General features: G+C 41.2%; 1 protein-coding gene across 5 annotated transcripts in view; it reads left to right on the top strand.

Annotated features, from left to right (window-relative positions):
- Window positions 1–26,244, top strand: part of HOMER1 (homer scaffold protein 1) — a 74,212-nt gene that overhangs the window by 39,027 nt on the left and 8,941 nt on the right. For all 5 annotated transcript variants that reach the window (XM_081881236.1, XM_081881238.1, XM_081881235.1 and 2 more), the window contains 2 exons: window positions 3,760–3,902; window positions 16,545–16,701. In XM_081881236.1, the coding sequence (XP_081737362.1) occupies window positions 3,760–3,902; window positions 16,545–16,701 (300 nt within the window). The remainder of the gene's footprint in view (window positions 1–3,759; window positions 3,903–16,544; window positions 16,702–26,244) is intronic.

Below are 26,244 nucleotides of genomic sequence, written 5' to 3'. Positions count from 1 at the left end.
GTATCTGGGGTGCAATATGTTCAGTGTAAGATATTAGATACCAATGACAAAACTGCACAGGTTGGATTTTTCCTACTGAGCACATGTTTCTACTAAAACTGTTACAGCAAAATATTTCTATTTCACAAGCTCATGAATGATAATGGAAATCAAATGATAAATGCTCCCATCTACCCTACAACAGTACATCCTAGATATTCCATAGGATAGCTGCTTCTATCTTACATTACAGACAGTTCCCCCCTAGGACATGTTTTGTGTCTTGGGGGCCTAACATCCTTGGGCATTTTGGCCTCAGCACAATATGCAGAAACCCTTATATCCTCCTGTGTGTATTCTGGAGTCTCTCTGTCCTCCCCGCCCAAACTAAGATTCTAGAAGGGCGTCCTAGCAGGTAACATTTAGGAAAGACAATTGCCAAGACACTTATACAGTATATGCATAATTTTCCTGGCTGAGGTGAGGTCACTTGAAGCTATAGCTGTAGTTTGGTGTTACGTACTAGCTCAAGAACACAGAGTACAAACACAAAGCTTACCCTCAACAATGAGAAAAAATTAATGTTTATGTGTGGTGTGAGATATACGTTACTGCTCTGTGGAAGCTTCCATCGGATAAAAAATTCAATATGAAAATTCTTCAGTTAGAAGGAAGATGTTATAAATATGGAGGAAAACCAGGACCAGTGTTGCATGTGGATTATATCTCCTCTCACTCTTTTCCTTATAAAGTAATTGACTTGCAAGTATCAACAAGGCGTTCATGAGTGGCATTTGGTATTTATATTTTAATCTGAATTTATTTATTTATTATATACTGGTGCATTAATTTAAATAGCTGCTAGAAATGGTCAGTTGTTGTTTTTTATTTGTCATTGCAACCCCTTACCTTTATTACCTATAAGTCTTCTGGCACTGTAGCTTTAAGAATAGTTGTTGAAAAACTTAGAGGAAAGCTTTTAAGTATACCCAGTGAATATTATAATATCTTTGCCCCTGTTAGTTTTCTTATCTTCCTTGTAACCACCTCAGGTGTTCAATCTGCTCTGAAATACAAAATAAAGCCTTTTAGAAATCAGGCAACTTTCTGTTAAAATGCAGAATTTCATGTTGCTTTGTCTGGAGTTTCTTGAAAATAAGAAACTGCTATTTGGTTTTACTTAGAGAACACTTCAGTTGTTATAGTTACAAAAGAAATATTGAAAATGTGAACCTAGTGCATGCCTTAAATACTTTTAAAAAATACTAATAGCAATATGTTCTGATACTTAAATGATTGTATAGCAGTAATCATTTGCCCCTCCCCTCCCCGATCTTATAATTGGAATGTAGAAACTGGTTACCCTTTTGTCACAGAGTAAAGGTACCCCTGACCATAAGGTCCAGTCGCGAACGACTCTGGGGTTGCGGCGCTCATCTCGCTTTATTGGCCGAGGGAGCCGGCGTGCAGCTTCCAGGTCACTTGGCCAGCATGACTAAGCTGCTTCTGGCGAAACCAGAGCAGCACACGGAAACGCCATTTACCTTCCCACCAGAGCGGTACCTATTTATCTACTTGCACTTTGACGTGCTTTCGAACTGCTAGGTGGGCAGGAGCAGGGACCGAGCAATATGAGCTAACCCCGTTGCGGGGATTCGAACCGCCAACCTTCCGATCAGCAAGCCCAAGGTTTAGTGGTTTAGACCACAGCACCACCTGCATGTCACAGAGTAGCTTGGTCCAAAGGGCTGTGTAAACCTCCCTGACCAGTCAGCCTGAATCACATTGCTTTAAATGGCAGTGAGTGTCTTGAGTTCTTCCTCATACAAGACCTAGGACTCATATATTTATTCCTGTGAATGGATGATAACGTAATAGGGAACATAAGAAAGTTGGCAGTATGCAGTTTGAACTGTATTGTTTCCTAGGGCTGCCATACATCTGGATTATTCCAGACATTACTGGGGTTTCAAAGGCAGAATTGATGTTCGGGGGGGGGGGGGATTTCTGAAAGGTGGTGCTTTTTTGTATTTTTTTGTTTTTTTAAAAAGCTCAACAACTTTTGGGGTGCCCTGGTTTTTACTTTTTGAAATATGGCAACCTTACTGTTTCCTAATTCATGAGGTTTTTTTCTGTTTACATGTACAGTAACTGGTGAAGACTGTTTTAGGTAATTAATGTTAAATACCAACATGAAGAAGAATCACTATCGCACGATCACCTTTGCTGACAGTTGCACTATTAATTCTATGCTTCTAATCCCTAAATAAATTTCAGTTACTAACAGAAATACTGTGTTATTTTTTACAAAAAGTAAACTGAAAGTGACTTACAATATAATACAAGAAAACCCTTAAAACATTCATATACATAAAATACGGTCTAACACTTCCCATCCACTAAAGGAGGCCACAATATTTAAAACTCTCCAGGTTGAAGGCAAAAAGCCTGGCTGAAAAGAAACTTTTTTGCTTAGTGCCTAAAAGTTGCTAGTCATGGCACCAGACTAGCATCCATGAGAAGCATTCCATAAGCAGGGAGCCACCACTGAAAAGTCCCGTCCTCATGTTGCCACCCTCTGTACTTCCCCTGTTCCACAGAGAAGGGCCTTAGGTGATGAAAGCAGGGTCTGGGTTGGTTCATGTAGGGGTAGGTGGTCCTTGAAGTGTTGCAGTCTTGAGCCCCATAAAGCTTTATAGGTCTAAAGCTTAGAATTGGGTCTGGAAGTTAATTGAAAATGTACCAGAATTGGCTTTATATACTCAAACCATCTTGCATCAGCCCACAATCTGGTTGCCGAGTTCTGCATCAACCATAGTTTCTAAACTGTCTTTAAAGGCAGCCCCACATATAGTGCATTGCAGTAATCTATTAATTCATGAGGTGTTGTAAGTTCCCGGACTATCATATGGAGTCTCAAGCACACAGGGATGTGGAAGAAGAGAGGGGAGGGATTCCCATTTGATTCAGACCTAGCCTTAGGTGATAAGGCATCTTTAAATATGCTGCAACCAGATGGTAAAGCTAATGTGATTTTTATTAATATGTGACAAGAAGTATTTGATCTATCTTGTTTTTTTAAAAATTCCTATGACAACCTGACTTACAGAATTTGAGTCATTTATGCAAACGTACAGGACAATTTTGTATTCATTTGCTCTGGACTTTAGTACACATGTTTTTAAGCTGTTGTGTAAAACTCCCATTTCATATTGGTACACAAAGACTGATTTAAATGGATATCTGTTATATAACGAGGAACATCTTAAATACAGCAAATGTGTTTTAGTCAATGGGATATACAAACTACTATAGGTATCTTAGGTCTTTTTGTTAGTTTATTTCCATACAAAATGGAACCTAAATGTGGTGTATATGTCTTCAACTACTAGAAAAGTCAGAAAATGGGATCCAGAGTCCCCAAAATTTCCATTACCATATCCATAATATTTGTAGTACTACCATACTGCTCCCAAAATTGAAATTTGGAGCACACATTATCCTAGACACCCTGCTTAACTAGAGAAAACTGAAAATTGTCCCTCTCTCCTTCAAAAGCAAGGGTCTGAAGTTTAACCCTATGGAAGTAAAGATCACCAATTAATTCATTTGTTTTTCTTTCAAATGATGGAGGAAACGTTGCCATTCCCCCCCCCCCCCCCAATATCTGCTAAGGGTGTAATAGGTGTAAAATTCAACTCTAGTACTTGGATGTTTGTCTATTATTGGAAGTACATTTGTGCATAATTCAGTGTGTAACCATAATTTTCTTTTTTTAAGGAATCTGCAGGAGGTGATATTCAATCTCCTCTTACACCTGAGAGTATTAATGGAACAGATGATGAAAGAACAACCCCAGAAGTGACGCAAAACTCAGAACCAAGGGCTGAACCAACCCAGAATGCATTACCATTTGCGCATAGGTACAGATTTCATTCACACATCCTTATTAAGTAATACGTGTGCACTTTGTTGTTAATACGGCCTCTTTCTCCATTTGTTTAATTTAAAATTTTAAAAGACTTAATGCTTGCAGTGTGAATCTGTGTCCAAAGAGGCGTTTGTGCAGAGGGTGCAGTGAAGGAGCCACACTATTACTAAGGGACTACTGTTCAGTATAAAAAGAAGCTTGTCTCTTCAGGAGGGAAACCACTGCAGCAAAAACAAGAAACTTCACAGGTTTCGCCCTCTTGTGTGCATAGCTCACTTATGTCTTACCCTTTTCTTAAAGTAAAGAAAAGGAAATGGAATAGAATGGCTGCTTTTGAGCTTCAACATTTTTTTGTCTGGGAAGCACAATACAGATGCCTCTGGGACTTTAATATTTTGGACTAAATGCAGATTAGAAGAAGAAGAAGGGGGGGGAGTAGAAGCTGCAACAAAATGTTGCAGTGTGGAGTGCTTCTGTCCAGGGTGCCAGTCAGCCATGTAGGAATTCTTAATTTCTTACCTCCTATCCCCTGTTTTCCTCTCTGCCCCCACGCCCACTCACCCGCTGTTGGTCAGGAATCCAGGCCTACTGAGCATGCTCATTCCTCACTGGGCTATTTTGGGGAAGTGGCTTTAAAGATTGCTTGTACTTCTGCAGCCCTTTGGGTTCCTCCCAGCTGGCAGGTTCCACCCTGTTGTGTGTGGATGGTGCTATTATGGCTACATAAGGATCCACACTAGGAGAATTGAGTTTGCTATTAATATATAGGATGAGTGATCACACTATGCTGCAACCTTTAACTTTCTAGTGTACAAGAATATTTTATACTGCTTCAAGAATTATTGGTCTAGTGTGTGCATTTTGTGGGTAATGAGAATTACTTCAAATTCTTGAGCTACGTGGTATTATTCTCTTTTGCACTTAAAAATGGCACTTAAGCAGGTCTTGAATGTCAAAGGAAATGCTAATATCCAAAACTAGTATGTTTTATGGGAAAATATGACATTATATAATACCTTCAGCCTGATGATTAAAACATTGATGAAATCAGAATTGTGATATTTCACATGAAGATGAGCAGGCAGGTGTTTGACATTTATTATATAGTGAACCATCTTTTCGCATCTAGAAGGGCTGAACTTTAACTTTTCTAATGTAATTTTTATATATTGCACTAAAGCACATTAAGTTGAAGCAGAGTGTTTGAATTATTTTGAGCTGCTGTAGTTTCCAATTCTTATCTAAAAATCTGTGGGCACAGAACTGTGCCCACCTTCTATTTTAGATAGTCCCAATCACTTGTGCAATGGGGAAAGAAGACCAAAATACAATCTCCTCATCCCCATATCAAACAGCTGATTAATTTGAGATTGTATACCAGTGATGAGAACTGTATATGCAGATATGGGTCCTGGATATTGGGATCCAGATTATGGTTAAGGTGAAACCGTACCAAATTTGTCCAGACACATTTACTACTTAGCCATCAAAATATATGATCATGAGTTGAGCTAAATAACTTGAAAAGTATATGTTGAAGTGACTTTGGTAACCTATCTTGATTATTACAAAATAACCAATTCCTATTTATATTGTGGTAAATTGTGTCTGAAGACAGGAGTGCCTGGCGTGCTCTGGTCCATGGGGTCACGAAGAGTTGGACACGACTAAACAACAACAAATTGTGTCTTTTTTTAATAACAATTTTAAAACTGTCACTCAGACTAACAGCAGATAATATTATTTTCCTGAAAATAAGTAATTGTACTACAGTTTAAACTGTATCATTAGTAACAGAAGTCTAAATCTGATCTATGTACATTTCTACAATATGTATACACACTTTGAGAATCTTTTACAGTATTGTGCTATTGGGCTTCAAAATTTTGACTTGGTCTTCCAGTACTGAACCTTCTGCTGAAACAAAAGAATATTTGTTGCCTGAATCTCATGTGAACAGTCTCTTCTTAAGTTACTTACAGCTAGATTTCACCAGCAAGTTATGATTTAATATGCAGCGGTGACTGTCAACATACTGGTATATGTTGTAGTTCAGTGTAGATTTTTATAGACAACTGCTTTGTTATGGACTCTTCTTGATGGAGAGAGTTTGTAGACTTTTAGAAACTCCTAGGACTTTTTTTTTTTTATCAGAAAGGTATGTTTCTTTGAAGGTCAAAAAAATTGTGTTCACAAATACTTTGGTTTCTATTCCGTCAGTTAGGGGTGTGCGGGTGTATGCGGGTATGAGTGAATGAAAGGGTGGGGGAAGAATCTCAAATTGACTTCTGAAAATGGACTGTTGTGGTAATCGTGCTGATAGGAACATATAACTAACTGAGTGGGAGTTACATCCCCTGTTCTGTGGATCTTAAATGCTGAAGATTCATACTTACTGTTGTATCTGCTGCCCACTTTTTAAGAACAAAAATGCGAAATTTCCCTGATATGAAAACTTTGGCAAAAAAATGTATTAATTGGGTTTTTGGATATTTTTCAAAGGAGACCGGGGGGGGGGCGGGGCGAATAGCCATCCTAGATGTTTTAAGTTTTTGCGTGTGCATAATTTACTTATTATTGTGAAAGTGGGGGGGGGGGCTGCTGGAAAGCTAGCCACATTTATAAATTTGAATCCAATTTTGGATGCTTCTAAAATCAACCTTTACATTATTAAATGTTCATTTTACAAGAAAACCAGAGCACTGCTTGAAAACAAGTGGAATGTTGTTTAATAACCTTTAAAAACTGGAGATTAATAAGTAGGTTGGAGACAGCGTCTCAGATATTTTGGATGTCCTGTTAAAATTGCTTGTCAACACTGACTTGAAGATGTTCCTAAGTATCTTTTCAGTATCATAAACTGTGTCATATATCTTCTTATTGGAACATTTTAATATATAGTGTTTAGAAAATACATTGTAGGACTAACAGAAATAGATTTATAGTGATGTGATTGCTTGCCTACTTAAGTAATTGTTTTTTCTGTTCAAAGTTTTGGCAAAAAAAAACCCCACAAACAAACCTGATTTATTGCCATAGTGAAGAGGTTCTTTCAGATCATGGATTTCTTTTAATTTTTATTCTCTGTATAGCAAACCATTTGATAGTGCTGCATGTATATCCATTACTGTAACAAATTTGTTAAGATCCTGTTTCTCTCCTATGGGTTATTATTAAAGAATGACTATAGAAATTTACCTTTTGAAGACTGGCTTGCATTTTTTAAATATGTATTACGTTTGTACTGAGGCATTTATAACTTTACTGTTTAGCAAAAAGTGTTTTTTTTTATTAAAGGCTTTACTATATTCCTTAAATATCTTAAATTTGAATCCAAACATCATCTTCGATGTGCACAACCTTCCTATGTGTGTAGTTTATCCTTGCTTTAAATCATATAAATAAATGGTAAAGATAAATTGGCTTTTTACCTGTCCTTCATCATAAGGTCCCAGGGTAGAAGATTATAACAATATAATGGCACTGCAAGCAAAAATGTAGCAACCTTAGCCCAGCATTAATTTTTCTATAGGTCCTTTCCATCCTTGGTTCCTCTTTTACCCCAAGTTCTGTTCTTGCACCACTTACAGTTGCATCAAACCCTTGTTTTGCTTACTGCTCCTTCTTCTATCAGCTACTTTGGCTCATGCTCAGCATTCTTTGTTGTACAACATTCTTGTTTCATTCTTTCCCAGCAATATACAGCTTAGACTATGGATGAGTCTTTTCTCTATACGAAGAGCGGCAGATGTGCACATGAACAGTTTTAACTTTGTGAAACTGCTCCTGCAATCCACCAACTCCTAGCTTCTCTCAAAGGACCTTACATCTGTGTGTTCCATGGTTCCTATTCCCATTCTCAGTTCTTAGAATGTTTGCAAATATGTTAAGGCGTCATCAGTTGATGCCAGAAGTTTCACCATCACCACAACCAAAATCCTTTTGTTAGGTCAATTCATTATCTTATATAAATAACAGCAAACTAGGCCTTATTAAATAGAAGAGTAATGCATTGCAGAAAAAAAGCACTCAAAACTGCAGCTGGTCTGGTATCAGTGTTGTCATCCTTGTACATTCTGCCTTTTGTTCAAAAGTAAATTATTCAGGAAATTATCAGAATTTAAATTCTGAGCAATATTGTTTCCTTCCTTTGCTTCATGCCCATGAAGCAAAAGTACTTCTGTATAAAGTATGGTCAACCCTTATTGGGATCTGGCCAGACATCCCAAGGGTAGCCCTCTTGCCTGAAGGGAAATGAGCACAGATATTGCAGTGCTAGTTTTCAGGAAAGATTTGTGTGGATTCATGTGTTATGGGTACTATCTAGCAGCAAACAAACTACCGTATTTTTTGCACTATAAGACTCACTTTTTCCCTTCTAAAAAGTAAGGGGAAATGTGTGTGCGTCTTATGGAGCGAATGCAGGCTGCGCAGCTATCCCAGAAGCCAGAACATCAAGAGGGATTGCTTGTTTTCACTGCGCAGCGATCCCTCTTGATGTTCTGGCTTCTGAGATTCAGAATATTTTTTTTCTTGTTTTCCTCCTCCAAAAACAAGGTGCATCTTATGGTCTGGCGCGTCTTATAGAGCGAAAAATACGGTAATTAAAAGCAATGGTGCCTAGCCACAAATGATAAGTAAAAATAATATAAAAGTCAGGGTAAAATTGCTGGAGTATTTTATTTACAAATAAATACAAAAATTCAATGATAGAGCACATGCTTTTCATGCAGAAGAACCCAAATTTATTCTCTGGCATCTCCAGGTATGGCTGGAAAAGGCTCTTGGCCAGAAGCCTTGTAGTGAACCACATGGACCCCATGGTCTGACATTGTAGAAGGCAGGTTTCTATTATTAAACCAGTGATATATCTAAATACACGTCAGCAGACAAAAAGCACACATTATTTTGAAACTCTACATTCAGGGGATAGAGTTTAAAAACAACAATAATAAACATGTTTAATAAACATGTTGCTGACCAACGTTCTTAAAAACCATAATGCATTGTAAATATGTTTTAATTGAAAGAAGCACAGGAAACATCTAATAACAGATAGTTAATGCATTTTAATACATAGTCTTCAATGGCTCAAATTTACAAAGTAGTGTCATATTTCATTTTCAGAGTTCTCCTCCAGTTCAGGCTTGCATATAGTTACGTAGCCTAACAGTAGAAGCCTGTGCATATTTCCCTGGAAGTAAGTCCCATTATGCTTAATGAGGTTTACTCCCGTGTAAATGTGTATAGGATTGCGATTTAAACCAGGAGTTCTTCTCCTTATTGAATTGACTGTAATTTAAATCTTAAATGATTTTCATCATACGTTTATCTCAATCATCTCATGAATATAACAAACATTTATTTGGATCTTAAGAGAAATTAATTCAAGGAAACTTGCAGAAGGAAAGTTTCCCTCCCCTTTTCATTTGCAGCAATCTGCCCCCTTCCAAAAAGCATTTCGCTTTTATTAAATGTTCTTTTTAGAACTGGCAATTCCCTCCTGAACAAAACTGGATGGATCAGGGGGGAGGGGAAGGGAGGAGTTGAGCAGCTGGAGGAAAGCAGAATTTCCCAAAATTGGGCTTGGAACCAAAAATATGTTAAGCAAGTTTACAGAAGGAAAGTTTTAATTTACATCCCCACACACCCCTTTCTGCATTGTTCAAGAGAGTCCCTGACCCTCTTAAGAGGTTTTGCCTGGAAGGTGGAGAGGGCACATTTGGCTGCAAGGGGCGGGGAGGGGAAACTGTCCTTTCATGAACATCCTTGTTAGCTTACTTTATAATCCAGGTCTTTTGTAGAAGTAGAAGGATACCATGTCAATGCAGGGCCTTAATTGATCTTCAGCATAATTGAACAAAATATTTATTTATGCTTAGTGTAAAGATTTACACTGAGAGAGAAGTGCTTATAGCAGCGAATGTAAATGCTAAGCATGTACAGCAGGCAAATTTCTATCTACACCCCTCTCTGTTCTGCTCCCATACCAAACAAGAGTCATTATCAGAGCTTCGGGATATATCCTCTCAAGGCAAAACACACAAGGGTGTGAAGTAAGGTTGCTGAGTCATGTGGCTTGGAGAGAGAGGATACAACCTAGAGAGTCTCAGGAGCCAAAGGGAGTTTCCCAACCCTGATTTTAGAATAATTCAGTTGAAGCGGCTTCATTTATGGCAAAAAGAAAATATGCCAATAACAGCACTATGGGTTACACAAGACACTAATCATGTGGTTTTCTCTTGAGTTCTATATTTTTCCTTCACAAATATGGGAACTAGTTCCAGACCCTCTAAGTGTCCCTGTTTTCCAGAAGCCATTCCAGTTTCGATCTGATTTGATCCCAGAATGTCCCACTTTTTCTTAAGATGCCCTTATTTTCATTGGAGAAATGTTGGAGGGTATGGAGTTCTTTACCCCTGCCCTGGAATGCATTTGTGTTTTTGTGGCAGTTAATGCTATCTTTCATGAGGAAGTAACAGTAAACGAGAAGATGAATTCAACTTGCTTACTACACAAACTGCTTTGAGAATATTTTGAAGGATAGTGGTGAATAAATATTTTAAATAAATAAATTTGTAAACAAATTATAGTCTTGAAATTCTGTTATTAGCCAGTTGATCCTTTGGGGGGGGGCAGATTGTATAGATCTATCACACACACTAATTGCAAACTCCTCGTGCTCTATGTAGCCAATGTCGCACTATCCACACAACAGCAAGTTACCACCAAAGCTGACAGAACTTTTTAAAAAGAAAAAATGGAGGCAAACAGCCCAGTGATGACTAAGCATGCTCAGTGGGCAGTGAATGCTATTTAACTGTGAGGAAATGAAACAGAAAATGTGGTGGGGGGTGGAATGGTTGGAGCCCTGAACTGCGCACTACAGAATTTTGTTGCAGGTCCCTTGCAATAAAACTAGTGGTAATCCAACATCGCAAGTATACTGTCCTATTTCTTCCTTCCATCCATAATGGAAGGAGAGAAGCCTTAGTGCAGGGGCTATTCCTACACTGAGAAGAATTGGATGGTATGTGTACTTCACTGTTTGGAGAAGAAGTAAAATGACAGACTTCCAGGAAATTGTGAAGGGAAGGGAGTGATCTTGCTGGTTATTACCATTGGGGGGGGGGATGCCAAAGGGCCACATAACTTTAACACACACATGACAAATACTGTAAGAGAGTGCAAATGATCTGAGAGAACCTTTGCAGAAGCTCACATAATATTGCTGGCTATCAAGGAGAGAAGTTATGACCTTTTGCCTCCACCAGTATTGGAGGCATTATCGAACAGGTGTGACTCTCGTGCAGTTGCATTTATTATGGTGCTAATGATAGCACTTGACATCTCAGCATCCAGGAAAGGCATAATTATTTATACTCACTCCAAAATCACTATACCAGATGCCATATGAAATGTGGCTCTCTCTTCACACACATTTAAAAAATATTTTCCCCAATCTACTTTGAGTTAGAAAAATGCAGTAATAGCCCTATCAAAATATTTTTAAACGAAAACCTAAACATTTTAAGATGGCAGCGGTGTATGTATATAATGTGTGTATTAATTAAATAGTTCATTCAGATATAAATAAATAAAAATAAATAAAACAGCAGCATAGATTTATTTTAAATAAATGAAAAAACGAAAACACTTAAAAAATAGCCCAGTCATACTTCACAAACAGCATTTAAGACGCAGTGGCCCAAAATAATTAAGTTTTGAGATCCACTTAAAAGTTTGTGCCCATCTTAGTGGGGAGGAAACTTCATAACTTGGGTACCATCACAACAAAGGCCCTATCTCTTGTGTCTGGCAGCTGAATCAAGCCTAGATGCATGGCCTCTGAAGCACATTTTTGTACCCAAGCAGGCTTGTATGAGTGTAGGCTGACCTTCAGGCTACTTGATCACAAACTCTTTAGGACTTTAAAATGTGCCAGTAACCAGTACAACTGGTACAGGACCACTGTCACATGGGACCAGAAAACATCTGGCAAGGGGGCTGTCTTCTGCACCAGTTGAGGTATCAGAACCATCATCAATGGTAGCTCCACTCAGAGTGTCTTTCAGTAGTCCAGCCTATATGTGACTGGTGCATGAGCAATCCAGGCAAGATCTGACCTCTCTCTAAATCGGATGCAGCTGGCATGATTCAGATTCTACTCTTGATCACATAGATGCAGCTGGCATCAAATTTCAATCATTCCATGATGTAGAATAGTACAAAGGTAGCTCATTTGGGAATCCCAGGTTTACAAGAGCCAAGAGAAGATTTCAAAAACCCTGCATTACATGCCAAAAGACAGATAATAACTCAAGGTGTTGCAACTAATTGTCACATAAGGGATTATTTAACTAGCAACTATAGAGCACTTTCTATATTTTAAAGAAAGTGTCCAACAGCTTTTATTGTGGTGAATATATTTTGTTGCCTTGAGCATAGAGAGAAGCAGTAAGTAGGGTAATCCAGTTCTTAAGCAGGGTGGCAAAGGAAAAGGAAATTTGTACATTTTCGATACCATTTGTGTTATATTTATTTGCTGCTTTTTACAGCAAAGTGTCTTAAACTGACCCACAGGGGGGGAAATAACAAGAAACATTAAAACCAAATGTCAAAACAGCAGTAATACAAGTACTCATTCATATATAAACAAATGCTGCCTATCCTCTTAAATGATGAGCACAAAAGAGGCCGCAGGCATAACTAGTTACCCACCGAATTAAGGGCCAAAATTTGGCTGACATCTAAAAGTAGACCATAATGGTGCCAGCTGTGCTTCCTTGGGGGAAAGCATTCCACAAGCGGGAAGCCACCACTGCAAAAGCCTGTACTTGTGTTGCCACCTTCTGCATCCCCTTGGATGAGAAACACAGAGAAGGGTCTCATATGATGAACACGGTGTTTGGGTTGGTTCATGTAGGGAGAGGCGTCCCTGAGGTATTGGGGTCCTGAACCACATATTGCTTAATAGCTCAAAACTAGCACTTTGTTATGGACACTTACTGGTAGCCAGTACAGTTGTGTCAGGATACGTGTTATGTACTCAGTCCACCTGGTTGTTGAATTCTGTACCAACCAAGAGCGGTTTCAAAGGCAGCCCCATGTATATAGTACATTGCCGTAATGTATACTGGAGTTTACCAGAATGTAGACAACAGAAGTCAGTTTATCTCTGTCCAGATAGCCATCTGGACTTAGCTGCATAGAATGCAATCTGCTCCACCAAGGCCAGTTGTGCATCAAGCAGCAGTAATGGATCCAGAAGTAGCCCCAGGCTACACACCTGCTCCTTCAGAGGGACTGTGACCCAATCCAGAGCAACCATGGATCTGAGGGAAACACCCACTAACAGTACCTCAGCCTTATTCAATTAAGTTTCAGTTTATTGGGTCTTATCCAGTCCATTACTGAGGCAAGACACCAGTCTAGCAGATTCACTGCCACGACTACATAGAATCGTAGAACTGTAAAGTTGGAAGGGATTCCAAGGGTCATCTGGTCCAACCCCCTGAAATGCAGGAATCGTAACTAAAGAGCCAGTGAGGTATAGTGGTTAAGAACAGTAGTCTTGTAATCTGGTGAACTGGATTTGCATCTCCGCTCCTCCACATGCAGCTTCTGGGTGACCTTGGGCTAGTCACACTTCTTTGAAGTCTCTCAGCCCCACTCACCTCACAGAGTGTTTGTTGTGGGGGGGGGAGAAGAAAGTTAGCCACTTTGAGACTCCTTCAGGTAGTGATAAAGTGGGATATCAAATCCAAACTCCTCTTCTTATTCTAAAGAATCCCTGACCAATGGCCATCCAACATCTGCTTGAAAACTTTCAATGAAGGGGAGTCCACCACCTTGCAAGGGAGTCCATTCTGCTGTTGCATAGCTATTACTGTCAAAAAGTTCTTTTTAATGTTTAGTTGGAATCTCCTTTCTTGTAATTTGATTCCATTGGTTTGGGTCCTACCCACCAGGGCAGTAGAAAACAAGCCTGCTCCATTTCCCATGTGACAGACCTTTAGATATTTGAAGATGGCTATCATATCACCTCTCAGTCTCCTCTTCTCCGGGCTAAACATACCCAACTCCTTCGACTGTTGCTCAAAAGTCTTGGTTTCCAGACCCTTCATTTTGGTTTCCACCCTCTGCACACTCTTCAGCTTGTCAATATCCTTATATTGTGTCCAGAACTGGACACTGTACTCCAGGTGGGGTCTGAGAAAGGTAGAATAAAGCAGTACTATTACTTCCCTTAATCTGGACACAATACTTCTGCAGCTGTGATAGAGCAGTGTATCACCAGCACATTACTGAAAATGTACTCCAGAGCTCTGGGTGAGCCCATTCAGTATAGGAAAACCTAAACCTGCAGCACTGAGGACTGTAGGGGCTGAATTGTATTGGAACCTGAAAAGCGGCACTGCCTACCCTCAATTTGGATAGTCACAAATACTGTGGTCAATGGTATAGAAAGCCACTGAGAGATCAAGGAACAGTAACAGAGACACAGGCCGCCTGTTTCTCCTAACAAAGGTCCTTGTGACCAAGGTGGTTTCCATGCCCAAGCTGGGCCCAAACCCTGATTTAAATAGGTCTGAAAAGTTAGTCTTACACAAGAGAGCCTGGATCTGACCTGCAGCCATGCACACAAGAACGTTGCTCAAGAAACAAACATTGGCAACTGGTCACTAATTGTTTAGATTTTATGGATCCAGGAAAGGTTTCTAATGAGTGGTCTTACCATCACCTCCTTTTGGCAAGCAAGGACCACCCCTTCTTGCATGGCCAAGCAAGCTGCTGCCTCCTTGTTAGATTTTACCAGCCTTGAAGAGCAAGAGTAAGAACAGAAATGGTCACCTGTGCTGATGCCAGCACCTTGTCCTCATGCTTTACTAACAAACTCTGGATGGCTCTTGAGAATCACATGCTAAAACAGTGGAGTCAAGGTCTCAGCTGATTAAAGTGATTTTATCTTCAAATTGCTCTGCAAACAAATCACAGCAAGCCACCACTGGTTTTAGCTCAGCTAGATTATCATTAGGATTTATTAAATTTGTATACTGCCCTTCATCTCAAGATCCCAGGGCAGTTCACAACAGATAAATACAAAATGAGAATACAAAATACTTTACATACTAAATAAACAAAAGGAAAAACAAACCAATAACCCACAAACACATTGCAAACAAAGTAAGCTTTATATCACCTTCATTGCCACTGAGTAAACTTGATAATGAGCACTCACTAGTTTTCTGTTGCATTCGCCTGAAGATTTTCTCCACTTGCATTCAAGTCGTCTTCCAGCTTATTTCATTGCCCAAGGCTCTGGTGTATACCAAAGAAGCCAACAGGGTTCTATCAAGTGGCAGGGGGAACTGGGGGGATTGTGTCAGTGGCCCAGATCATCCATGTTTTCTACAGGCAACCAGGGCCAGTCATATCAGCTGGAAAATCCTCCATAGGGTCTGGGAACTAATTGAATCCTTCAGCCTTCAAGGACATTCCCCTGCCTCTGTGGAGGGAGAAAGCTGCTGAAAACCTAAAATGCAACAGGAAGTGATCTGATCTTGACAACGGACTGGATCACTCTCCGATCACCCTATTTCTGCTCAGTTGATGAAATCAGATGTATAGGCTATGGCCTGCTACATGTGTGAGGCCAATGGCCTGTTGAGACAGTTTCATGGTTGTCATGGCAGCCATGAAGTCCTGAGCTGTCCCAGATTTAATGGCCTCAACATGGATGCCAAAGTCCCCCAGAACCAACAGTCTGCCTCACCTCAACACCATATCTATGGTTTTAATTTTTTTATTGTTTTAATGACTTTTACTTATAATTTATTGTTTTATTATGTTGGTTAACTGCTTCAAGGTTTTTTTTTTACAATCAAATGGTATATAAATTTTATGACAGATGTAATGGCAAACTGTGGTTAGTTTACAAATGAAAGCAAATATTTCTATCTTCCTTGAGGTTGAGCAGGGGAAGGGAGAGTACATGGGCCTTGGGCTTGTCCAAGTTATTTTCCATATTGCTAATCTTTGGCTTAGGCATACTTTCAAACTCTCTCTTTGCATATTGTAAGATGGTTAACTAATATAGTGCAACTAATTTTTTTACTAATTCCTGACCTGTTATTGGAGAAGGTAACAATAGGTGTTTTCATTGTTTACTTTTTATCTTCTATGATTAGGTAATATCTAGTATGAAAATTCAAAAAAATCATTCACATATTCACAGTCAGATATTTGTCTTCCAAAACATACAAAGCTACCTTATATTGAGTCAAATAATTGGGCCATCTGCCCCACTAATGTGGTAGTGGCTCTCAGCCATCTTAGGGAGAGGTCTTTCCCAGCCTTGATGTCCTTTTAAGTGGCGAACCAGAGTTTGAACCTAGAATCTTCAGCGTGCAAAATATGTGCTTATCTACTAAGCTTCCTCCCACCCGAATCCCTAGGCAATGTGTTTTTGCATCATGCTCTACTTTGAAAAAAATAATAATCATAGAACTTGGGAGGGACCACAAGACTTGCTGGCTTCTAAAGACAATTGTATAGGCATGAGCCAGAGAACAAAAATAACCCAGTGATGCTGTGGTCTCCACTATTGTGACAACTGTTTTTTTGTCCATAGTTCAGCAATCGGCAAGCACTGGGAGGCAGAACTTGCAACACTCAAGGGTAACAATGCCAAGCTTACAGCAGCTCTGCTCGAGTCCACTGCCAACGTGAAACAATGGAAACAACAGCTTGCTGCATATCAAGAGGAAGCAGAACGTCTACACAAGCGGGTAAGTTTAAAGCTTTTGACTACATATTGTTAGTGGATCTGCATGTTATGAACTAAGAAAAAGGTGCAGTAAAAATCTTCTGGTCATCTGACAATAGCATTCATGCAAGCTGAGCTTTATTTTCTCTTCTGATGAAATATAAAGTTTTCATGTAATAAATTCTCCTGTAGTAATAAATTATATATTATTATATTATATAGTTTGAGTTTGATCTAACAAATCATATAAATATGTATTACTAAGTGATGTCTATAGCGCTGGGTCAGACGTATAAGATTAATCTAGTGTACTTGGACTTGCTTGTATGTGAGTCACTTTAAACCATAGCTAAGCATTATTTTGGTTTAAAGGTGAATGTGCAGTGTACTGGTGCATGGGGCTAAAATCGTGGGCAACTTTGCTTCTCTTCTTCTCATGCTGCTGCTTCACTGCTGGAAGCTAAACCATGGTTTGGTTTAGCATTAGGTCTCCACCTGGGCTCATGGTTTTTCTTTCTCCAAACAAAGCATGAGCTGCAATCTACTGTAGGTTTGATTTTGTGAGCTTGTGCCCATTAAGACAACTGAAACCAGTGCAAAATAGCTGGAAAATAAATTCTTTATTCATGGAGAAGTGCAGGGGCAAACTATCTCAGTCCAGATATACGGCAGGCACAGTGTCGTTTTGTCTGTGTATATTTATGTGCCTTGTGAAATGGCAGCAAGCACAATTTTTTTCACTTTATATACTGCATTGATTCATATTCAACTGAGCACTGATTTGATAAACTCATAATGTAGACAACTGTGGATATTCAAAATGATCTGCTCTCTTTTTCATCTCTTGTTGTTTCATTTATCCTCTAGTTTGTACATTCCTCCCACTCTAAACTGTATTCTCTCTTTAGGTTTGTTAATAAGATAAACTAAGGCAAGTTAAGTACGTAACTGTATGAATTAAGATTCTGTAAGGGTGAAGACATACGTAACATTTTTAGAAGAGCATTTGCCCAGGAAGCACATTCACCGCATTCAGTTCAAACATACCTTGTTGACCTCTGGAGGGAAATAGCTCTGCAAGGATAAAGTAGAAGCCTGCAATGTACTCTTCTGCCCAGCTGTTCCTCTTGGTGTCATCCAGAAGCAAATACTCCTAGAGAAGTTTTGTGCTTTTGAATTTTTTTCCGTCTTCAATTTATGAGTTGACAAGTGAGCAGATTAAAATAAAATTAAAAAGTGGATAGCCATCTGAAGTATGGGAGGGAAGGTCAAGAATGTTGGCTGAGCTCACGCATGATTTGTTGGTATATGTGTCTGTCAATTCAGCTGTAGAGCTGGAAGGAAGCCAGTCTTACATTGCTGTTAGAAACACCCTTGGTACTGTTTTGTTACATCACGTTTTATTAAATGTGTTGGAATTTTGGGTGGGTGATGGTTGTAGACAAAAGGGAGCTGTATTTTGTATGCAAATCTGTTAAAGCCCAACATCACTGGATGCAAAAGATTTTTCTATGCATATCCCATTCTCCAGGGAGGATCACTGCAAAGTATTTATCCCAGCATGCCACTGTGATAAGAACCTTTCAGAGGATAAAGGATGGAAGTTCTGAAACTGTCTAAGGGGCAAACTACATATCATATGCAAATGTTTGTAACAAATCCCTGGCAGCTGCATTTCTGAATAAAAGTGGGTTGGGAGGGGCATATCTTCAGTCGAAAAGTGGGGAAAGGCTTTTAACCCTTTCCCTGACAGCTAGCTTCTCAAACAAGGAAATACAGTGGTACCTTGGGTACAGATGCTTCAGATTACAGACGCTTCAGGTTACAGACTCTGCTAACCCAGAAATACTACCTCGGGTTAAGAACTTTGCTTCAGGATGAGAACAGAGATCGTGCAGCGGCAGTGCAGTGGCTGCAGGAGGCCCCATTTGCTAAAGTGGTGCTTCAGGTTATGAACAGTTTCGGGTTAAGAATGGACCTCCGGAACGAATTAAGTTCTTAACCCGAGGTACTACTGTAGATACTTGCATCCTGATGAAAACAAAATAAAAAAATTCCTTCCAGTAGCACCTTAAAGACCAACTGAGTTAGTTCTAGGTATGAGCTTTCGTGTGCATGCACACTTCTTCAGATACGAAGAAGTGCATCCTGATGGTAATCAGGATGGTAATCAGCTAGGATAATTTGGAAAAGAAAAGTCTGTCTGTTGGGAAAAGGCTTAAGCGCCTGCTCCCTATCTAATGCTTCGCTGCTCAAAATGGTTCTCTCCCAAAGCCTATTTTCTTCAGAAAAAGTGGCTGGAGGAGCAGCTTTCACACGTGGTTCTTTTTGTCTCTAAAAGACTGTAGTCTTGTTCACACTTGTTTCACTAAAATCCATCCAAGCAAGATGTTTCAGTAAGCTTCAATACTGTTTTTTGTATGGACACAAATTGCTGACAAGCAATATTGCTAAAAGGCCTATAGCCTTCACAATGCTTAGTCGTTAACCCTTGATCCATCCACTTTTCTGGGAGCAGCAGACTTCAAAGCTGTAAGGATGATTGAAACAGGTACATCAAGAGCCTCCATAATATTAATATAAATAAAAACTTCAGAATATTTTACAGGTACAGTAAGCACTTTGTGGCCACTGTAGGTCAAGTCAAGTCGAGTAACCTTTATTGGCATCACATAAGAACATTCGCTACTGTAGGTGTGGGAGCGTCTCTCATTCACCATGAAGAAACTACACTATCCAATTCACTCCAGATGTTTTTAAGCGTGTTCATGTGCCTATAAATACAATTTAAACTTAAAGAAATAAGAAAATGTGTATTTTGCAAAAGCTGGATTTGCATGTGATACCTCCTTGCCACATTGTTTTCTATAGTTTTCTTTCCTTCCTTTCCTAGTATAATTTCTCCTTTGTTTTGTGAAATTATTGACTTAAGTTATAATAACAGAGGGTTAGTTATGAAGTTGGCTGCATGTTTATGCTGAGAAATGTGTATAAACGTGACCATAAATCACACCAGGGAAGGCTCCTGCAGTGTGCTGTCCTCTTTTGGGAATTACTAAGCATAGCTGACAGACACGGCCAAACTAATAAATCCAACTCTCCAAGGAAACCTAGGACATGTTTGTATTTAAAAAACAAATCAACTTCAATTTGTGATCACCTCAATAGCTGTAGAGGTGAAGCAAAACAGGGTAAAGTTGGGAAATCAATGTGCCTATTCCTGTAAAAGGCTGACCACACACTGTTTGCTTCCTTCCTTCCTGGGCTACTTCCATCCTCAGCAATAGCAGGTTTTTCTGGCTTCTCTCCCCCTGGCATAATTGGTCCTCAGGAATGCTTAGTAGGTGACAGGCAAGCCTTAGCAGAGAGCACAGGTTTTGTGGCATTTTTCCCCCTTTCCCTTTTCCATCTTGTCATAAAACTATGGCCCTTTACTGATATGCAGTGTAAACCTATCCATGTATATGCCAAAGGAAGTCATAATGTATTCAGTGGTGCTTACATCCAGTTAAGTGTGCATAGGATTTCAACTTCAGTTTTCTTGGTTTTCAACTGGCATCCTTCTGCTGGTGGAAGACTTTGATCCAGTGAAGGCTCTTGTCATCAGAATGCAGGGAGAAACAAAGTTTGCTGCTTCCCCTCCTTCTGTACCCACACTGTTGCGAAGGGTCAGCTGGTCTCTAGAGCAGATTTTGCATAGCGATATCCTCAAAGGATGAGGGGAAAAGGGGAAAATTGTCTCCCTTACTGTTTTGCTTACAGAAGCCTCTACTGAATTAAAGAGGCTTTTGTTAGCATGGGGATACTATTGGTTATCCCTTAATTAAAGCAGTTAAATATTATATATTCAATATATTAATGCAATAAAGCATAGTGTAGTCCTTCCACCCTCAGCCAGGTGAAAAAAATGCCCCAAAGCACAAATATTTGTTCATAGTCCTTTACTGGCATTACTGGAAGACTTAATTTGCTGGGGAAAGTGTGTCCCTTGTTGTTTTTCCTCTATTTGTCCATCCAGTAAGAGCTGGAATTGTAGAATTTGAGGTTAGCTATGCACATGAGAAGAATCCAATTAATGCAGAATCTTACCATAGTTGATACATTCATATTGTAGGTGAAAAAACAAACTGCTAAATGTGTCAGCTGTTCTGTGCGTGTTTTGTGCCCAGTACTGTTTGAATTGTCACAGGCATTCTGAATATTCTACATTCCACTCGGAGTGTTTCTCCCAATTCCTGCTTCAGCTTCTTGCCCAAGTATCATGAATGTTCTAGGACAGAGGATATTGTTTTAACAGGTCCTGGAACATCAGTTATAATAAAAACAAGCTAAGGAAACAAAGCAAAACAAAATTTCATCCATACATTTTGCCTGGGGCCATTATCCTTTTGTTTGTTTGCTCCCACTTTCAGTTGTACAACTCTTGTACTGCAGTGCTATGCAATTACTTGTTTTGTAGATTTTGAGTGCTGTATATACAACTTACCTTCCATGCATAGTTTAAGTTGATCATTCCCTCCTGGATACCTAGAAATGTGACCTATAAACTTAGCAAGCCAAAGGATTTCCATTTCAACTGATGTAACACCTATTCTCAATTGGAGTTTTAGAAATAGAAGAACATATACATTTATAAATGGGAGCTCCACTCTATTTTGCTTCTTCACATAAGGCAGAGGTTTTCAACCTTTTTGAGTCCACGGCTCCCTTAACCAATTACATTCTTTCTGCAGCACCCCATGGGGCCCAGGAGCCCAGTTATGTCACCTCTTGCCTGCAGAGCTGGCAGCCTCTCACTCTTTTTCAAACAGCCTCCCACTGGGGAGAATAAGAGAAAAAAAAAAAAAAATTCAGCCCCCTGGCAATCAGGAATTGTCTAACTAACATCAAGGAGACATTGGTTGAAATATAGAAAACTTTTATTTGAATTGTTTAATATTTGACTTCGTTCTTCATGTAATGAGTTGTGTGATGTTTCTTTTTCCTCTCTCTTTTTAAAAACTTTGTAACAAGACCCTGGAGATTTGTATTCTGATTAATTTGGAAATCTGGATTAGTCTTCTTTAGCAATACCTTTTAACATAGTAAGCACAGCAGCATCTTTTAACAGCTTATTGCTAGAAGCCAAAGAGTAATTTGGTTTATGACAATAGGGCCTAAATCCAGTTAGAGTCATGTGTGCTGTTAATAAACCATTGTAATTATCAGATGATCAGGACCAATACATTGGCAGTAGATCCTAATTAATGGTTTTCTGTGAACATGCAGATGTCCATAGCATAGGCAGGAGCAACAAACCACAATCCCTGGTTTAGCACGATGTCTGTCCAAAGACCCAGTATGAAACTGATGGGACTTATATTTGAGTTCACAGTCGGGCCTTCTGTGTGGTGGTGAAGACAGCAAAGAAGGCTTAGTGTGCTGACTGCACTGCATATTTGAGTAGCTGGCCAGCAGAACTGTTCCATGTGGTGAGAGGAATGTTGACATCTGTCCCAGGGAATAGTGTTGGAACCATGGGAGGCCTGCTGTGACGAGTTTGACAGACCTTTGAGGATAAAAGTACTTGTCTTCATGCTAAGTTTAGTGCCACCATTATTATAGAGCCAGGGAGCTGTCCAGCAAAACATATTGCCCAATCCTGTGGGATTGGTTTCAGCTGATGAGGCCTGAAAATATGGACAAGGTGCTTGCAGCTCTTTAGCCTATAATATGTCCCCCACCCCCCGGCAACCCCTGCCCATCATGGCTTATTTGAGCTGGTCTGGGTTGAAGGTGGGAAGGTGGCCAGGTGAAATTATTATTATTATTATTATTATTATTATTATTATTATTATTATTATTATTATTTATACCCCCCCATCTGGCTGGGTTTCCCCAGCCACTCTGGGTGGCTTCCACCCAAATATTAAAAACACAATACAGCATCAAACATTAAAAACTTCCCTAAACAGGGCTGCCTTCAGGTGTCTTTAAAAAGTAAGTTAGTTTCTTATTGCCTTGACATCTTCTGGGAGGGCGTTCCATAGGGCAGGCACCACTACCGAGAAGGCCCTCTGCCTGGTTCCCTGTAACCTCACTTCTTGCAGCAAGGAAACCGCCAGAAGGCCCTCAGCGCTGGACCTCTTTGTCCGGGTTGAACAATTATTGCTTCTACCCTAAAAAAAAGTCCTGGAGTTGCTAGTTACAGGATTTTTATAGTAGCTATGTCATGGAAAACTCACTTTCTACATCTCAGGCCAGAATTACACGCCAGCCAACTAATTTTTCTATAGGAATGTGAGATAGGCATCATTTTCTCTTCCGCCCCGTATCTGTCATATGCAGCACTGTTTCCATTCTGCTGCAGTTCATTTTCCATCAAATACTGTTATTCACCTTGCTGTCTGCTGTGGGAAAATTTCATAATTTGCATAATGAATTAGAAACTTCATCTGCATGTAAAGACAGGCTCTGGTGGGTTGAGTGGATGAGACCAATAGTGGGTCCAATGGTCAAGAAGGTAGTTGAATAGTGTCTTGTACGCCTCCTTCCAACAACTCCTTAGACCCAGCTGGTACCAAACATTTTTTGTTTGTATTGTTTTATTGGTTTTGTTTGCTTAAGGTGTTATTTTGTTCTTAGGGGGAGGGTTCAGGGCTGCCGGGGAGTGGGCCCCAGCCCACAAAATGGCTGGGGCATGTTCCACAGGGGGGGATGCACTTGGACAACCGATCTCAGTGATCACGGGTAGGAGGAGGAGTTACGCTAAGACCAGACCATGTCATTACAGAGGGGGCAGGTTTAGTCGTTGTCTGAGGACTATCCCTGCCTCCGGGTCTGGTCCTGACCGGATGGATACTAGAATCAGCAAGGGATACCCACATGACCTGAAGGTGCTGCTGTGCAATGCCAGATCAATGATTCATAAGACCACTGCCATCCATGACTTGATCATGGATGGAGGACTTGACCTGGCATGTGTAACAGAGACTTGGTTGGATGAAGCAGATGGGCCAGTCCTTGCCGTTGCTTGTCCACCAGGTTTCTCTTACGCACAGCAACCCAGGTCATGTGGGCGGGGAGGGGGGGTTGCAGTGATTTTTAGGAAGTCACTAGGTTGCACCAGGCGTCCTATTGGGAAGACCCAGTTTTCCGAGTGCATGTTCTGGAAGTTGGGCAATAGGGGCAGTACAGGATTCCTTTTGGTGTACCGACCTCCCTGCTGCACCAAGGATTCCCTGCCCGAGCTGCTTCAGGTTGTGGCGGATGTTCTCCTGGAGACACCTAGCTTGGTCGTCCTAGGGGATTTTAACATCCATGCCGACACGACTTTACAAGGGGCCGCTCGGGACTTCGTGGAAAGCATGGCCTCCATGGGGCTGTCCCTGAATAAGTCTGGCCCAACCCATAGCCACGGACATGCCTTGGACCTGGTGTTTACCTCTATGGATGTTGGTGATCTGACACTAAGTAAAAGCGAAACGAAAGAAGTGCCATGGTCAGATCACTTCCTGGTGCAACTGGACTTCTCTGTGACCCATCCCCTCTGCAGGGAGGTGGGACCAATTCGGATGGTCCGCCCCCGCCACTTAATGGATCCAAATGGTTTCCAGAGAGTGGTAGGGGATGCTTTATCCCATGTTGATGGCCTTTCAGCCGATTCCCTGGTGGCCCGCTGGAATGTGGAGTTAACCAGGGCTATTGACTGTTTGGCTCCGAAGCGCCCTCTCCGATTGCATGGAGCCCGGACAGCCCCGTGGTTTTCCACGGATCTGAGGGCAATGAAACAATCGTTGAGACGGCTAGAGCGCTGGATAACTCATTCCGAATCTGACCGGACACAGGTTAGAGCTCAACGTCGAGCCTACCAAGTGGCGATAGCGACGGCGAAGAAGAATTTCTTTACCGCCTCTATTGCATCTGCAGAAAACAGCAGCAGGAGACTTTTTCAGGTGGTTCACAATTTAGTGGAACCACCTGCAACATCGGGGCCCAGTACGGGCCACATGTTCTCCTGCAATGATTTTGCAAAGTTTTTTGCAGATAAAATCGCTCAGATTCGGGAAGAAGTAGACTCCACTGTGGGAGCAGGGCCGGGGCGGGAGAGTGCTAGAGTTCTGTCTAGTCAAGTTGAGTGGGATCAATTCCAATCTGTTACCTCCGAGGATGTGGACAGGCTGCTTGGACGAGTGAAGCCAACCACCTGTCTCCTGGATCCTTGCCCATCCTGGCTTCTAAAAGCTAGCCAGGAAGGACTGGGCGATGGGCTTTGTGGGGTGGTGAATGCTTCCCTCCGTGAGGGAGCCTTCCCAGACCCGCTGAAAGAGGCGGTTATTAAACCGCTTCTTAAAAAACCATCTTTAGATGCGGCCACAATGGCCAACTATCGCCCAGTCTCAAATCTTCCATTCTTGGGCAAGGTGATTGAGCGAGCGGTGGCCGAACAACTCCAGGCACGCCTGGAAGAAGCGGACCATTTGGATCCCTTCCAGTCGGGATTCAGGCCTCATCATGGGACTGAAACTGCCTTGGTCGCACTGGTTGATGATCTTCGGCGGGCTAGGGACAAAGGTGAGAGCTGTTTCCTAGTTCTGCTGGATCTCTCAGCGGTGTTTGATACCATCAACCATAACATCCTTCTGGACCGTCTTGAGGGGCTGGGAGCTGGGGGCACTGTCATACAGTGGTTCCGCTCCTTCCTCCTGGGCCGTGTTCAGAAAGTGGTGGTGGGGGATGAGTGTTCAGACCCCTGGGCTCTCACTTGTGGGGTGCCTCAGGGTTCCGTCCTCTCCCCCATGCTTTTCAACATTTACATGCAGCCGCTGGGAGAGATCATCAGGAGGTTTGGGCTGGGTGTTCATCAGTATGCGGATGATACCCAGCTCTACCTCTCTTTTAAATCAGAACCAGTGAAGGCGGTGAAGGTCCTGTGTGAGTGTCTGGAGGCGGTTGGAGGATGGATGGCGGCTAACAGATTGAGGTTGAATCCTGACAAGACAGAAGTACTGTTTTTGGGGGACAGGAGGCGGGCAGGTGTGGAGGATTCCCTGGTCCTGAATGCGGTAACTGTGCCCCTGAAGGACCAGGTGCGCAGCCTGGGAGTCATTTTGGACTCACAGCAGTCCATGGAGGCACAGGTCAAATCTGTATCCAGGGCAGCTGTTTACCAGCTCCATCTGGTACGTAGGCTGAGACCCTATCTGCCTGCGGACTGTCTCGCCAGAGTGGTGCATGCTCTGGTTATCTCCCGCTTGGACTACTGCAATTCACTCTACGTGGGGCTACCTTTGAAGGTGACTCGGAAACTACAACTAATCCAGAATGCAGCAGCTAGACTGGTGACTGGGGGCGGCCGCCGAGACCATATAACACCGGTCTTGAAAGACCTACATTGGCTCCCAGTACGTTTCCGAGCACAATTCAAAGTGTTGGTGCTGACCTTTAAAGCCCTAAACGGCCTCGGTCCAGTATACCTGAAGGAGCGTCTCCACCCCCATCATTCTGCCCGTACGCTGAGGTCCAGCGCCGAGGGCCTTCTGGCGGTTCCCTCATTGCGAGAAGCAAAGCTACAGGGAACCAGGCA

The sequence above is a fragment of the Podarcis erhardii genome (genome assembly GCF_964252035.2).
Source record: "Podarcis erhardii genome assembly, chromosome: 11".
Classification (NCBI taxonomy): Eukaryota; Metazoa; Chordata; class Lepidosauria; order Squamata; family Lacertidae; genus Podarcis; species Podarcis erhardii.
The sequence above is the reverse complement of the archived record's forward strand: the minus strand, read 5'-3'. Positions and strand labels throughout refer to the sequence as shown.